Source organism: Lactuca saligna, chromosome 1 (genome assembly GCF_052625555.1).
Source record: "Lactuca saligna cultivar CGN05327 chromosome 1, ASM5262555v1, whole genome shotgun sequence".
Taxonomy (NCBI): domain Eukaryota; kingdom Viridiplantae; phylum Streptophyta; class Magnoliopsida; order Asterales; family Asteraceae; genus Lactuca; species Lactuca saligna.
In genome coordinates, this window is record NC_136417.1 from 59,231,846 (window position 1) to 59,248,088 (window position 16,243).

Genomic DNA, 16,243 nt, shown 5'->3' on the forward strand with positions numbered 1-16,243 from the left:
AGTCCAACTCTTGCAGTATATAGGTGCTCCTAGTTGTAGGGTCACTCCTTTAAGATGTAGCACCTTGTAGACCTGGACTATTTTTTATCCTTATGGGTCTTGATCTTCTTTTAGGTAGGTTACACGACTCTCTTGCTCTTGAGGTTGAGGTTATGTGGGTTAGATTACTGAAACCCATATTTCTGGGTTTTGGTAAACACTCAATATTGTTGAGTGGTGAATTCTGATCTTTCTTTTGACCTCACTATCAATACTGAGACTAAGAATGGAGTCTGGACTTTCCTTTGACTTCATTCCAAGGTATGTGGTGCTTAGAAAAATGTTTGTGACGCTCGGTACAACATTTACGGTGCACTTCCACTAACTAGAAAGCTTGTTTTCAGATTATTACATTTTAGGCTTGGCCTTTAAGCAGATTTTAGGTTAACATGTGTTTATAAATAGATCTCCATGTATAATTGTACCCTAAGTATAAAGCATGTGTATAATGATTGTATTAATATATTGATTAGCCCTTCAAGTTGTATCCATTTGGTTATTTTAAAAAAGAAAATTGAAGTCCTTTTATTGTTGTGTTTTAAACAAGCATCTAACAAAACATTAAACAATAAAGTATATTACAAATATGGTCCCTATATTTTACTCAATAGACCATTTCTTGGAATATTTCAAAAATGTTCCCTAACTTTGGCTTCTATTTGGTTTTTGTCCCTAAATCAAATAAAATGACTTTTGTACTTTTTTCAAGAAATTGTAATTAGTAATTATTGGTTAATATGTCATGAACCATTTGACTGACCTAGGGATGGGAAAAAAAACCGAACCCAACGGGAAAACCCGATCCCCGAAGATTTCGGGGAGGGGCGGGTCGCGCTTATCGGGAAACGGGTCGGGTATCGGGTCACTATCGGGTTTTTATTTCGGGTTCGGGGCAGGGAGTGGGGTATGCATGCCCCGACCCGACCCGAATATATATATATATATATATATATATATATATATATATATATATATATATATATATAATTACATTTAAGCCCCTTAGAACCCTAAAATCACGTTACCAATGGACGCGCTTCTATTCGCTTCCGGTTCCAGCCGAAAAGTCCACAGAAGAGTCGATCGCAGTCTCGAATCGTTGCCTCACCACTCATCGGTTTTAGTTGTCTAGTCGTCTATGGTCTCTCACTGTATCACCCCTCGCACTCGCATCCTCTAATCGTTGCGTCGTTTGGAGATACGGAAATCGCAGAATCGAAGTTGAAGGCTCGAAGCACATCTGTTCAACACAATCTAAATCCAGGTAAGAATAATTCTTAATTGAACTATATCACTCTGATGATTTCGAACTCTGATGAATTTGAATATGATTGATTACAAAGAAATTGGAGTCCAGCATTGCATTTATACGGAGCCTTGTTTAGTTCAAATTTCATACGGGAATCACTCTTGTTGCTATAAGGATTTATGGAATTAGGGTTTTACAAAACACACAGTTAAGGATAGTTTCATAATTATGATGATTTCAAATATGATTTAAATTGATTTTGAGCTGATTTGAACTTATTTGTACCGATGAATCTGATTGCAAATATTCAAATGCATATATTAGATTATTAGTTGATTTTTTTTTTCAAATGAACATATAGGCACGTAAATAGAACTGTTTAAGAATCTGATTTGGGTTGATTTATGTTTTGTAATCTGTTTAGACATATTTGTTGAGTGTTGCTATGACATTGGTTTTTATTTTTTTCAGGAAATATGAATTCAAAAAGTCAAAATCATGCTCCAACAGCAAGTAGTCAAGATGTGGGAGGTTCGGGTTCTAATCAACAAAATATTGATTATGTGGATCAACAAGATGGGACAAATATTAATGACACATTTTCTGATGAAGATGGAGATGAAGTGGCTGGTTCGAAAAGGGAAACACGTTCACTGGCATGGTTTCATTTTATAAAATTTAAATTGAATGGCGAAGTCAAAGCAAGATGTAAATATTGCTCTAAAGTATTGAGTGCGGATAGCAAGAATGGCACAAAACATTTACTTGCACATTATAAACGTTGTATACATAAAACCTTTTACAGATATTCGCTAATCTATCTTGGTGCAAGAAAAAAAGAAAATAAATGGTACTATAACACATGTTTCAAATTATACATTTAATGCTAATACTTCAAGGAAGGATTTGGCCGAAATGATTATTGTGCATGAGTATCCGCTTTCAATTGTAGAGCATCATGGATTTAGGAAGTTTGTGGGAGGTCTTCAACCTTTGTTTAAGGTTCCTTGTCGAAACACCATCAAGGGTGACATCAAAAGTATTTATGATTATGAGAGGGATAAAACTATGAGTTTGTTAGCAAAGAACAAAAGCAGAATTGAAGTTACTACCGATATGTGGACATCAAATCATCAAAAAAAAGGTTTTATGGCAATCACAACACATTTTGTATATCAAAATTGGAACTTGCAAAGCAGAATTATGAGGTATATTATACTTATTTAGCTACAATTTATACATAATTATTATTTATATGTTAATATTAACATATATATATATATATATATATTAACACTCTCTGATTCTCTCAATCATTTGTGGTGCAATTAAACAGGTTTATTTACGTGCCTTGTCCGCATACATCTGATGTTCTTGCCGACATACTTTATGTTACTTTGTGTGATTGGAATCTTGATAGGAAAGTGTCAACTCTTACTGTGGATAATTGCACCACAAATGATGCAATTATCAGGATATTACTAGAGAAACTTCCTCTAAAATCACTAATGATGAATGGTGATTTGTTTCATATGCGTTGTTGTGCACATATTCTTAATCTTATTGTCCAAGATGGCTTATCTCTCATTAAATCTGAGATTGAGATAATCAGAGAGAGTGTTGTATTTTGGTCTACATCACAAAAGAGGGAGCAAAATTTTGAGACAACAGCAGAACAATTGGGAATACCATACTCAAAGAAGTTGATACTTGACTGTAACAACAGCAAAATTCAGGTCAAAATTTAAACTTTTATAAAACCGTAATTAAGTATACTAAGTGGTAGATATCGTAACAAGGTTTTCATACATATAAAGAACACTAAAATCCGAGTTATAACAAAGAAGTTATGACCATTCTAAGTTTCCCGATAAAAACCGGCAATACGAAGTTACGTAAAAACGCAAAGTTTCAATAAAACACTTTTTGACCTTAGGTGTCTAAATGAAAGTCATAGATATCGTCAAACCGTAACCGTACATAAAAAGAACGTCCAAATCTGACTTCGTATGAGAAAGTTGTGATTTTTCTAAGTTACAGATGTAGCAGTAGACACCTAAAAACTCAAAATAGAGATCGAGAGACTTTTGGGCAAAACAACCTAAATGAAAATCAAAGGGATCAACAATTCTAGCGCAACGGTAAAAAGTCTGACGAAAACGGACATCGGATGAAGAAGTTATGGAACTTTAACGGACTTTTCCTGTCCCGACCTATTAAAAATATAATATTAAAAATAAAGTCAAAACTAGCCGACGGAGTCTTAACGAAAGTTGTAGATCGTAGTCTCACCTTCGCGTGGATATAACGAACGTCGAAAACGGAGTTCGTATGAAGGAGATATGAATTTTTGAAGTTTGATAAATAATTAATATATATTTTTATTCAAAAATTCGGTATTATCCGAACTCTGAGTCACGCAAGTACGCCCAGCGTACTCGAGGCCACAGCCTCGGGTCGTCCACTACGCCCCTATGTGAGCAGTCGAGGACTCGGTCATGCGTGACGTACGCGTACGCCCCGCGTACCGAGCCGGTTCCAGCCCCCTATAAAAGGGATGTGAGGGTTCCCGGAAAAAGGGCTCATTCTCTCTCACTTTTCTTGCGTTTTGCCTCGTTTTCCATGCTCGCACTACCCCGAAGCCCTGGTCATTTTGTGCAAGTCCCGAAGGTCGATTTTACTCTCGAGATTCCCGAGAATCCCGAGGAAAATCCGTTTCCCGAGACGAAACTCTGTCCGGTTTTCCATCTTGCTATCTTCAAACTTTCAAGTGAGTTCATACCCCTTTTAAACACACTTTAAATACATTTTAAATGCTTTTATACTCTTTTAGGGGGGAATACAAGTAAACATATGGTTATTATCGTGTATCTTATAAAGTTTCACTTCACTTGTTTTATTGAATAAATCACTTGGAATTCATTACTATTACGGAAAAATCTTGTCATACTTTGCGTGCATTAGACATTATACAAAGTATATAATGATTTCAAAGTACCTTTCACTGTTAAATCGTTTTATACATTCTAAAAACTTATGATTTTGCTTTGTCAAACATTGTGAACAAGGATAAACTTTGCATACAAAACTATCACCTTAATACAAACTTAGTTGAGAATCCATGAGACGTGTATATCTTCAAACGTTACTTTTCTTTATTAGAAAGTAATGCTGCAAGTCCTGTCTATAACCAGAGTCTCCCGATTGGAGAACGTGTCAAATGTGTATAGATCTATACGGAAAGTCATGATCTCGCGCCCTGATTGTTAGCTACAGTCCGTCTTTTGGGGTGACAGTTGTCATAACGCTGCGACGCCTGAAGAACATCGTTACAGGCATATTATGTTTAGTATGGTTATAAAACTCATCGGATATACAATTATTATGGTATTATGCTTTTATGAACGAGTAGCTATTAAAACTATTCTTCATCTAACAAATGCGATCTTCGTATAGCTTTATTATATAAAACTATGACACAACTTTTAAGAACGTCGGTTTCTTGCGATTTTCGGTCTTAGAGACTGCCAATTATGTTAGGAAAATAAGAGTTTTTCCTGCATACAAACCAAACAACTAATAGGAAAATAAGGGATTTTCCTGGTGCAATTATTTACAACTTATAACACGAACATTCATATGCATTTCATACTTTTATAAGAAAATAAGGGTTTTTCTTGGAAAACACAACAATTCATATCTCAACCGTTAGGGAAAATATGGGATTTTCTGGATCTAATACATTCACTTTCAACACAACAAATCACAACTCTTTACATTTGAAATACTGCGTTTTCTGGAAAACATACACGAACTTTCGAATGGCGTACATTTCTCAAAACACTACTCATGAACTCACCAACTTAATTGTTGACACTTTTCTTTGAAATAACTTGTATTCTCAGGGAACCGCTAAGCAGATTTGGAAATCAACTTTTGAGGATTAACGTACTGACGTTAATTACTTCTTATGAAAGATGTTTATGTATTTAACTTTTGAACATGTAACGAATACAATTATGTAAACATTTTGGAAACTTTAATGTATATGGTGGTGTGTACTTTCCTTTCTATGAACTATTATGATATTGAATATGACGTCCTCCGCCCCCGAACGTTTCCGCCGTTCTGGTTTGGGGGTGTGACAGATTGGTATCAGAGCATTGTTTATAGTGAATTAAGTATATCAAAACCATTTTTGGTACACAACTATAAACGCAACTGGGCAAAAACACTCTGAGTAAGAGTCATACTTTTAAAATTAAATTTATTTAGTTTTTGTAAAGTAGGCATGCATTTATTTCATATTAGTAACATGGTCAGTATCATAATTAAAACAATATAGAAGTATTATAAATAAGTTGTGCAGTGCAGGTATGCCTTGGGACATGTAATCGGAACTGGGAAGAATGTAGCCTGATCAAATATATTTGTCCAAGGGCCGACTAACGTATGCCAAGGAGTGTCTGCAATGGACAACAAATTTAAAACTTACCAAAAGCATATCATTAAAGAATACTAAGGGAGTATTCGAGTGCCTTCAACCCTTAAACTTAAGAGTAAATTCCATGTGCTTTAGCTTATAGTCAATTCTTAACCCTATTCTCGTATAGACTCAAATGGCTGGATTCCATCACCCCAGTGACCCCTACTACCCCAACCAAGGTAATGGAGAAGGGATAGAGAATGATCCTGAAGAAGGAATGCAAGAAGAATCAGACTCAGATCCAGAGAACAATAACCTACCCTTAACGGCTCCAATTCAAAATCCTAATCCTCGACCGGAATTTCATGGCTCGACGCCCCTTTGGGCAACTAACCTGAATAGGTGGAGCCGCGAACAGGATCAACCCCTTCCATTCAACGGAGACCGAAGCTTCTACAACCTAAGCGAGGGGGGCTCAGCAGACAGAGCCCTTCCTATTGGTTCGTCGGATTTCTCGCATTGGTGAACAAGGACGGACGACCATCCATCGAACTGAGGAAAATGATGCGAACACTGGAGTCAACACAGTTCGCATCCGACAGTTAGGATTAGCTCACGGGAGAATCGTAAATCGAAATGAAGCGTTGCAGAGAGAGCTAGCGGCAACTCAAACCGAAGTGATAGAACTTCGGGCACACCAGGCAAGACATGAACTACGTATGCTCGAGATGGAGCATCAGTTGGCAGAATCTAAGGCCCATGTTGCCAGCTCACGTAACAAATAATACTTGTCTGACTTCCAAAAAATTTGTCATAGCATAAGACCTCGGATAAAGTCCTTACTTTTCTTAACCTTGTAATCGAAGACCTTTAGATAGGTTAAATTTTCCTAACTACAAAATGTAATGCACCATGTTTTATAATATATGATGTATTTCCTTTATTAAACCCTTTGCATACCCCTCCAATTCATGAGTTTATCTACTCTCCTTATGAGTCAAACTCAAAACCCTATTCATGGGTAAACCAAACTTCTGATATAACAAATCACTAATGCGCGACTTTCGAATCATTAAAGCTTATAGTTCTTCTTGTTATTTCCTTATCAGAACAATGTCTCCTCGTAGATCAGCATGTAGAAACGCAACCCCTCAATATGACCCCAACATAGTGCAATCTGCTATCGCTGCGGCAGTAACAGCTGCACTGTCTTAAACAAACTTTAGCGATGCAGCAAGGGCCGGAAGTAATCAACTTACCAACGCGACCCCATTCCTACGATTGGACACCGCCACTTTACAAGCTACAGTTATAGCCACAGTGGCAGCCATTATAGCATACAATAACTCTGTCAACTCAAGTAGGGAAGGAAACGATATCAAAAATCCTAATCAAAGAAACAATCGAAGCCACCTACCAGTAGCTACCTATAAGAATACCGTAAGGTACGAACATAAGAATATGAAACGAAAACCCTGGAGCGAGAGGAGAGGCAAATCAACTCAAAGAAACGCCAAAAAGCAATCAACAACCCATACCCCTACACCCATAAGGTCATACAACGGCAACCAGCCTAAGTGAAACCGATGCAACTTTCATCATCACGGACCCTGCCGGGAAATGCATTGCGTTAGGTGCAATAGAAAGGGACACACCATCCACTACTGCAGAGAACTAGCCCAACCAACTACTCCAGCCACAAATGTAGGAGTAGACCGTGCTTGTTATGAGTGCGGAGTAGCGGGACACTTCCGAAGGGACTGCCTGGAGTCAAGCATCATGAAGGCTGGTGGAGGAGGCCAAGTATTTACAATGGGCCAAGAGGAGGCTATTGCAGACCCCACGGTTATTCTGGGTACATTTCTCCTTGATAACTTATTTACGTACATTCTATTTGATAGTAGGGATGCGGAGGAGTTCCGTGAGTCACAAGTTTAAAAATCTACTCGAACAAACACCCCAACCATTAAACAAAACTTTCATAGTAGTAATAATGGAGATAGACTAAAAAGCACTGAAAACACACACGTAGAATGCACTATTTCACTAACGAACGTCTTACAATGACAAACCCGACACAAACACCAATTGGTTTCTACTTCCAAAACCCCTAAGTACTCATGTGAGGAATCTTTACAACCTTCCCGTAGTATCCCCCAACAGATCATTTAGAAATACCACACTTACAACAAGTCAAATCCAAGCTCAGAAACTAGCAGTGAATCAAACCATGAACTTCAAAACATAGCTACCCTAATTCATCGAGTGAATATGCTAACATTTAGAAGAACATAAGTAAATTAACCCAAAACTGCACGATCCCGATCGGTCGAAGTGATAGGCGGAGTAATGAAGGTCCGCTGAAACACGCACATTAGGATCTAGATTCATAAAGGAACAAGAGGAACAAATGGACCATAAGCACTCACGACTGCCCGCAAGTATTGGAGTCCCAGTCAAAATGCGAATTTCGGGACGAAATTCTCTATAACGGGGGGATAATGTAACAACAGCAAAATTCAGGTCAAAATTTAAACTTTTATAAAACCATAATTAAGTATACTAAGTGGTAGATATCATAACAAGGTTTTCATACATATAAAGAACACTAAAATCCGAGTTATAACGAAGAAGTTATGACCATTCTAAGTTTCCCGATAAAAACCGGTAATACGAAGTTACGTAAAAACGCAAAGTTTCAATAAAACACTTTTTGACCTTAGGTGTCTAAATTAAAGTCATAGATATCGTCAAACCGTAACCGTACATAAAAAGAACGTCCAAATCTGACTTCGTATGAGAAAGTTGTGATTTTTCTAAGTTACAGATGTAGCAGTAGACAGCTAAAAACTCAAAATAGAGATCGAGAGACTTTTGGGCAAAACAACCTAAATGAGAATCAAAGGGATCAACAATTCTAGCGCAACGGTAAAAAGTCTGACGAAAACGGACGTCGGATGAAGAAGTTATGGAACTTTAACGGACTTTTCCTGTCCCGACCTATTAAAAATATAATATTAAAAATAAAGTCAAAACTAGCCGACGGAGTCTTAACGAAAGTTGTAGATCGTAGTCTCACCTTCGCGTGGATATAACGAACGTCGAAAACGGAGTTCGTATGAAGGAGATATGAATTTTTGAAGTTTGATAAATAATTAATATATATTTTTATTCAAAAATTCGGTATTATCCGAACTCTGAGTCACGCAAGTACGCCCAGCGTACTCGAGGCCACAGCCTCGGGTCGTCCACTACGCCCCTATGCGAGCCTACCCCCCCCCCCCCCGTCCCGTCCGAAGTGCGAGGCAGTCGAGGACTCGGTCATGCGTGACGTACGCGTACGCCCCGCGTACCGATCCGGTTCTAGCCCCCTATAAAAGGGATGTGAGGGTTCCCGGAAAAAGGGCTCATTCTCTCTCACTTTTCTTGCGTTTTGCCTCGTTTTCCATGCTCGCACTACCCCGAAGCCCTGGTCATTTTGTGCAAGTCCCGAAGGTCGATTTTACTCTCGAGATTCCCGAGAATCCCGAGGAAAATCCGTTTCCCGAGACGAAACTCTGCCCGGTTTTCCATCTTGCTATCTTCAAACTTTCAAGTGAGTTCATACCCCTTTTAAACACACTTTAAATACATTTTAAATGCTTTTATACTCTTTTAGGGGGGAATACAAGTAAACATACGGTTATTATTGTGTATCTTATAAAGTTTCACTTCACTTGTTTTATCGAATAAATCACTTGGAATTCATTACTATTACGGAAAAATCTTGTCATACTTTGCGTGCATTAGACATTATACAATGTATATAATGATTTCAAAGTACCTTTCATTGTTAAATCGTTTTATACATTCTGAAAACTTATGATTTTGCTTTGTCAAACATTGTGAACAAGGATAAACTTTGCATACAAAACTATCACCTTAATATAAACTTAGTTGAGAATCCATGAGACGTGTATATCTTCAAACGTTACTTTTCTTTATTAGAAAGTAATGCTGCAAGTCCTGTCTATAACCAGAGTCTCCCGATTGGAGAACGTGTCAAATGTGTATAGATCTATACGGAAAGTCATGATCTCGCGCCCTGATTGTTAGCTACAGTCCGTCTTTTGGGGTGACAGTTGTCATAACGCTGCGACGCCTGAAGAACATCGTTACAGGCATATTATGTTTAGTATGGTTATAAAACTCATCGGATATACAATTATTATGGTATTATGCTTTTATGAACGAGTAGCTATTAAAACTATTCTTCATCTAACAAATGCGATCTTCGTATAGCTTTATTATATAAAACTATGACACAACTTTAAGAACGTCGGTTTCTTGCGATTTTCGGTCTTAGAGACTGCCAATTATATTAGGAAAATAAGAGTTTTTCCTGCATACAAACCAAACAACTAATAGGAAAATAAGGGATTTTCCTGGTGCAATTATTTACAACTTATAACACGAACATTCATATGCATTTCATACTTTTATAAGAAAATAAGGGTTTTTCTTGGAAAACACAACAATTCATATCTCAACCGTTAGGGAAAATATGGGATTTTCTGGATCTAATACATTCACTTTCAACACAACAAATCACAACTCTTTACATTTGAAATACTGCGTTTTCTGGAAAACATACACGAACTTTCGAATGGCGTACATTTCTCAAAACACTACTCATGAACTCACCAACTTAATTGTTGACACTTTTCTTTGAAATAACTTGTATTCTCAGGGAACCGCTAAGCAGATTTGGAAATCAACTTTTGAGGATTAACGTACTGACGTTAATTACTTCTTATGAAAGATGTTTATGTATTTAACTTTTGAACATGTAACGAATACAATTATGTAAACATTTTGGAAACTTTAATGTATATGGTGGTGTGTACTTTCCTTTCTATGAACTATTATGATACTGAATATGACGTCCTCCGCCCCCGAACGTTTCCGCCGTTCTGGTTTGGGGGGGTGACATTAACTGAAAGACGCGGTGGAACTCTACATTCTTGATGTTAAGTGTTGTTATAAGCTACAAAGAGGTTTTCGATTGGGTAAAGACAAGAGACCCAAAGTATACATGCTTTCCTACAGACCAGGATTGGGAGTTGGCTAGTGAGATTTGTAAAAGATTACAGCTTTTTTATGAGGTGGCTGTTATGTTCTCTGGTTCAAAGTATCCTACAGCTAATGTTTTTTTTCCTTTGATATGTGAGATTGGGTATTCTTTGCGTAAGTGGACAAAATCTCCTATTGAGGAGAATAGGGAGATGGTTGAACAAATGGTTTCTAAGTTCAATAAGTATTGGTCTGTAATTCATGGGATAATGGGAATGGCAGCCGTTTTAGATCCACGATACAAGATAAAGTTTGTGGAGCTACTTTTGCCTGTGCTTTATGGAAAAGAAAAGGCAAAGATTGAATTTCAAAATTTGGAGGGGTTTGTCAAAACTTTGTTTCAAGAGTACGAGTCAAGTAATGCATCTAGAAAAAGGAAGAGTCAAGGTATTGTATTATTCTTATTGTTTATATAATAAATAGAGCATTATCTTAAATTATTAACATTTTTATACTAAACATTAGGTGTTTATGATGGTTCAGTTCCCGGTTCATCTTCATTTGGTTCTAGTATGTCTTCCGGTCATCATGTTGGATTCAAAAAGCTCTTATCAGATATTGCTTCTATTACTATAGATGATGATGAATCAGGAGGTATGAGTGAGTTGGATAACTACTTGAAGGAGAAATTGTTGCCTAAAGACATGGAACTTGATTTGTTGGCATGGTGGAAAACAAATGGGATTAAATACCCGACACTACAAAGGATAGTTAAAGATATATTATGTAACGCCTGTGTTTCTGGGCTTGCATTTTTTAGCAATGTAATAGTCTAGGTTAACCTTTGTAACCCGTTTTGAAATAATAGAAGTGTATTATTTGAGTATTATGTGTTTTGTGCTTAATTGCTTAATTATGTGGTTTGATTAATTAAGAATAAAAATAAGCATCAAAATTTAAGTGTAAAATAAACTTGATATCTTTAGATAATGTTGTAGTATTTAAAACAAGGTTTCCGAAGATATAAAGAATGCCGAAATCCGAGTTATAACGAAGAAGTTATCACCTGTCGAAGTTTCGCGACGGAACCGACAACGCTGAATGACGTAAAAAGTGAAATTTACGTTAGAGCGATTTTTAGCCTTAGTGATCTAAACGAGAATCGAAGATCTCGTTGTTAGTATCAAAGCGATAAAAAGTTAGGTAAGAACGGACGTCAAACGAAGAAGTTATGAATTTATAACGAAATTTTCTGTCCCGGCCTATTAAAAATAAATAATAAAAATAAAGTCAAAATTAGCCGACGGAGTCTAAACGAAAGTTGTAGAGCGTAGTCTCACATTCGCGTGGATATAAAGAACGTCGAAAACGGAGTTTGTATGAAGAAGATATGAATTTCCGAAGTTTATTAAATAATTAATAATTAAATTTAATTATTAAATCCGGCCTTATCCGAAGGCGAGTCACCGGGCTCATCCGGAGTACGCCTCGCGTACTCGAGTATGCCCCGCGTACAGCGAAGAGTGTCGACACTTCGGATGACGCATGCAGTGACGATTTCGGACGTCCGTACGCCCCGCGTACAGGCGTACCGCGTAATTGAGGCTCCCAGCCTCCTATAAATAGGATGTGAGGGCAGCCGGATTCTTTGCTATTTTTCTCCATTCTCTCTCCCGTTTTGCCTCGATTTGCATGCCAGAAATACCCCGAAGCCCCGGTAATATTCCCGAGTCCCGAAGCAAGTCCCGAGATCCCGAAGATCCCGAGAAGTGCGGTTTCCGAGCCGAAGCTCTGCCCGCGAGAAGTTCGATTTTTGTAGAGATCATCCAGATCTCCTGAGGATTACTACTTTTGCAAGTCGTAGTGTTGTCCGATCATCTTCTGATCAAGTGAGTGCATACTACCTTTCATAAACGCAATAATAATACAAGTATGGTTTGAGTGTATTAAGTATATTGTTGTTTATATGTGTGAGTGTGTTGTTACTTTCTCCTAACGTATAATTATGAAGTATTTTATACGAGATACGTGTTATGTGTATATTTTGTTGTTATGTGTGTGAATGTATATTCACTTTCTTCTATCTTACAGATCTGATTATTTCTATATGAAATACGTGTTATGTGTGTGTGCCTCATCTGTTATATGGAAAATGTATTGATCAAGCATGCTATACAGGTTTTGAAAATATGTATAAAAATGTATGTTTTTATCTACTAATATGTTGGGTAGAACATGGGTAGATAGTTGGTGTGTAATAAACAGATGAGAGGCCTCGTGGTTGTTTTGATCCAGTCATCTAGCGGAATTTAGATGACGACCACGGACTTTTCTAGACAGTCCAGTGGAACGCTAGCAGGCTCATAACCTATAGGTGTTAATGAACTTGGGTGTTCATTCGTTGTATTCCATCCCCCTCATGGTTGCCTTATTTGACTTATATTGTTGAGGAACCCCCGCAGCATGTGTTGTCACCCCGATGAAAATATTCTTAGGTTAGGTCCCTTGTGTTAGTTATTTTAGGGACATAAAGTGAGAATAACGGGAATGGGTAACTGGGTTATTGTTGGTTGATAATAATTAATTTAATTATTTATTGTGGGTTGAAAACCCTATATGCTCACCAGGCTCCCAAGCCTGACCTACTCAGTTTTATTTGTATTACAGGAAGTGGCGCAAGGGCGTAAGATGGATGAACCACCAAGTTGTTTTGTTTACAAGTCTGTATATGTATATATTTGTTGAATGACTTGTAATGTTATCGTTTATGCTTATTGGTCTGTATCGGAACATGACACCCCGAGTTTTGATTATATAATGAAAAATACATTTCTTTTATGAAATGTTTTGGTAAACATTGTTTTATCATGTTTTGTTTTTGGGAACAAATTCCGCAACTCTTTCAAATCAAAAGGATTTACTCTGAAATTATTTTAAAAGCATAAATGAAAATCGGTCTTTTCTGGCCGAGATTTTGGGGATGTCACATATTAGCTATTCCTGTTTTCACTATTGCCTCGGAATCAGCTTTCAGCACTAGTGGAAGATTAGTAAGTCCTCATCGTAGTCGACTTCATCCAAATACATTGGAGGCTTTAATGTGTGCTCAAAGTTGGTTGTTGAATGAAATTCGAGGTAGTATACTATTTTATATTAATTATATGAAATTATGAATCTTTTTTGCATATTAATAATATTTTTGTTAAACTGCTTTTATATTTTCTTATGTACAGCAACTTGTTCTGAAGAGACCGAGGCATATTGTCGTTATGTTGAATTTGATTATGATGTGGAAGAGGTATAACGATACTTCTAAGAATATTAATTTTATATAGTTTCCATGATTTGGTTTGATTTTGAGTTTCTTTAATATTTTGTAGGAAAACACTAAAGAAAGCGGGACAACAAGTTTGGATGATTTTGTTTGCTTTTGAGTTTGTTTTAATGTTAAGTGGTAATGTATTATTGTGATGAATTAGTTTTTCATATTTTGTACTTTGTATTTTGGTTGGTTGGTTGTTGTTACAATACTAGACTATTAGTAATTTTTATTTGGTTAAATGATTTAAGAATTTATTTGGTATTTTAAGCCTATGCAACTGTCTTAATTTATCATTCAGTATTTGTAGTTTCTCCCTTTTTTTCAGCAAAATTTCGGGTTTTGGGTCGGGTTTTCGGGTAGTTATCGGGTTTCGGGGTTTCTGGTCGGGTTCGGGGGAAGTTTCAGCCCCAACGGGACATCCTGATAAGAAACCTGTCAGGTATCGGGTCGGGGTCCGGTACGTATTTAGAAATCGGGTTCGGGTTTGGGAAACCATGCCCCGCCCCGTTGCCATTCCTAGACTAACCCAAAAAAATGTATTTGGATATATTTTTGTGCCCAACCTATATATAAATCATAGATCCACTACTACAACTCGCTGCAACACCGACGCTCTGAACACATAAAGATTAATATTAACTTTTTCTGAGAAAAAGTTGTTCTTTTTTTTTATGTGTGTCCTTCACGCCCCGCCTTCCGGTCAATACACCAACATTTCACCAAAGGCCTACTTACGACACTATTCTACGATTTCTACTCGAGTCGATTTTGAACGTATGAGGCTCTTCTTCGGATAAAAATGTTGGGGACTATTAGTGTGTTTGTATTTTTATATTTATGGCCCATGTATCATTGATATATATATATATATATATATATATATATATATATATATATATATATATATATATATATATATATATATATATATATATATATATATTTATAGTCCATTCCGTAAGGCCCAAATGGCATTGTAATTGTATATGTGTACGTTGATGTTTAACGGAGAATGCAATGGATCATCTACTCTAATAAATAAAGATCCATTTTGTTACATGTCAATCTCTTATAAGTTTTAACACTTGTTATTTTGTTGTATTTTTGAAATAAATATTATCCACGTGTCAAATTCTAGCTTTTTTTAAATTTTAACATTAAAAAGCTACATAGTATATATAGTTATATAAGTAAAATATTAAATATAATAAATATGATCATAAATTGCAATAAATATGTTTTTTCCTTCTTTATTTTAAAATTTAACTTTAAAAAATACTTAATGTTTACATTTTGATATTTAATTTTATTTATTTAATATATGTAATACATAGGTCTCATACCTAGTTTACGGGAATTTAATATATAAACATATAGTTCTATATCTTATCTTGGATATAAATGAGTACAATTGTGATGTAAAATATGATTAGAATGAGTTTCAAAAAGTAACTATTCGAAACCAAAAAAAAAAAAAAAAAAATTGACAAAAAGTGTCATGAGTCATGACATCAATAAGTAAAACCAATGTTTATTGTGATCTTAAAATTTTAAAAATATTTTGAATCGGAGAATATTATATAAAAATATAACATACTTTTATATATATATATATATATATATATATATATATATATATATATATATATATATATATATATATATATATATATATATATATATATATATATATATATATATATATATAAACTTACCAACTATGTCAATTTAAATGTTATTTTGCAGAATCAATAATCAACTAGATCCCTCAATTTTTATTAGGTTATAAATTTACAATAAGTATTAATTTGAAAAATAGGTATCTCAAATATAATATAATTAAACTAAACTATCTTTGTTTTAGCTTCAATTTGTTTTTCTTCTTAATTATGAATTGCTATTTTTTTATTGCAGATTTGATTATACCTTTAAATTTACAGTTTGACTAAATTAATTAAACTTGATCAATTATAACCTATAATTTATCTCAAGCCAATCAAACATTATATATCAACTAAAAATCGTAGGCAATGTGTTATAATGCAATAAACTTTATAAATATTTTTTATTCAAGAAAAAATAAAATATTTTTACAATTATAATTAATATTAATATACTATTATAAATATATATTACTTTTATTCAAGAATATGAA

General features: G+C 35.5%; 1 protein-coding gene across 1 annotated transcript; it reads left to right on the forward strand.

Moving 5' to 3' along the window:
• The first annotated feature begins 1,764 nt into the window (after nucleotides 1-1,764).
• On the forward strand, nucleotides 1,765-14,200 carry LOC145006851 (zinc finger BED domain-containing protein RICESLEEPER 2-like). The gene is made up of 8 exons (XM_078965888.1): nucleotides 1,765-2,138; nucleotides 2,188-2,496; nucleotides 2,625-3,024; nucleotides 10,925-11,213; nucleotides 11,292-11,420; nucleotides 13,794-13,901; nucleotides 14,000-14,064; nucleotides 14,147-14,200. The coding sequence occupies exons 1-8, from the start codon at nucleotides 1,765-1,767 to the stop codon at nucleotides 14,198-14,200; spliced, it is 1,728 nt and encodes a 575-aa protein (XP_078822014.1).
• The last annotated feature ends 2,043 nt before the right edge of the window (nucleotides 14,201-16,243 follow it).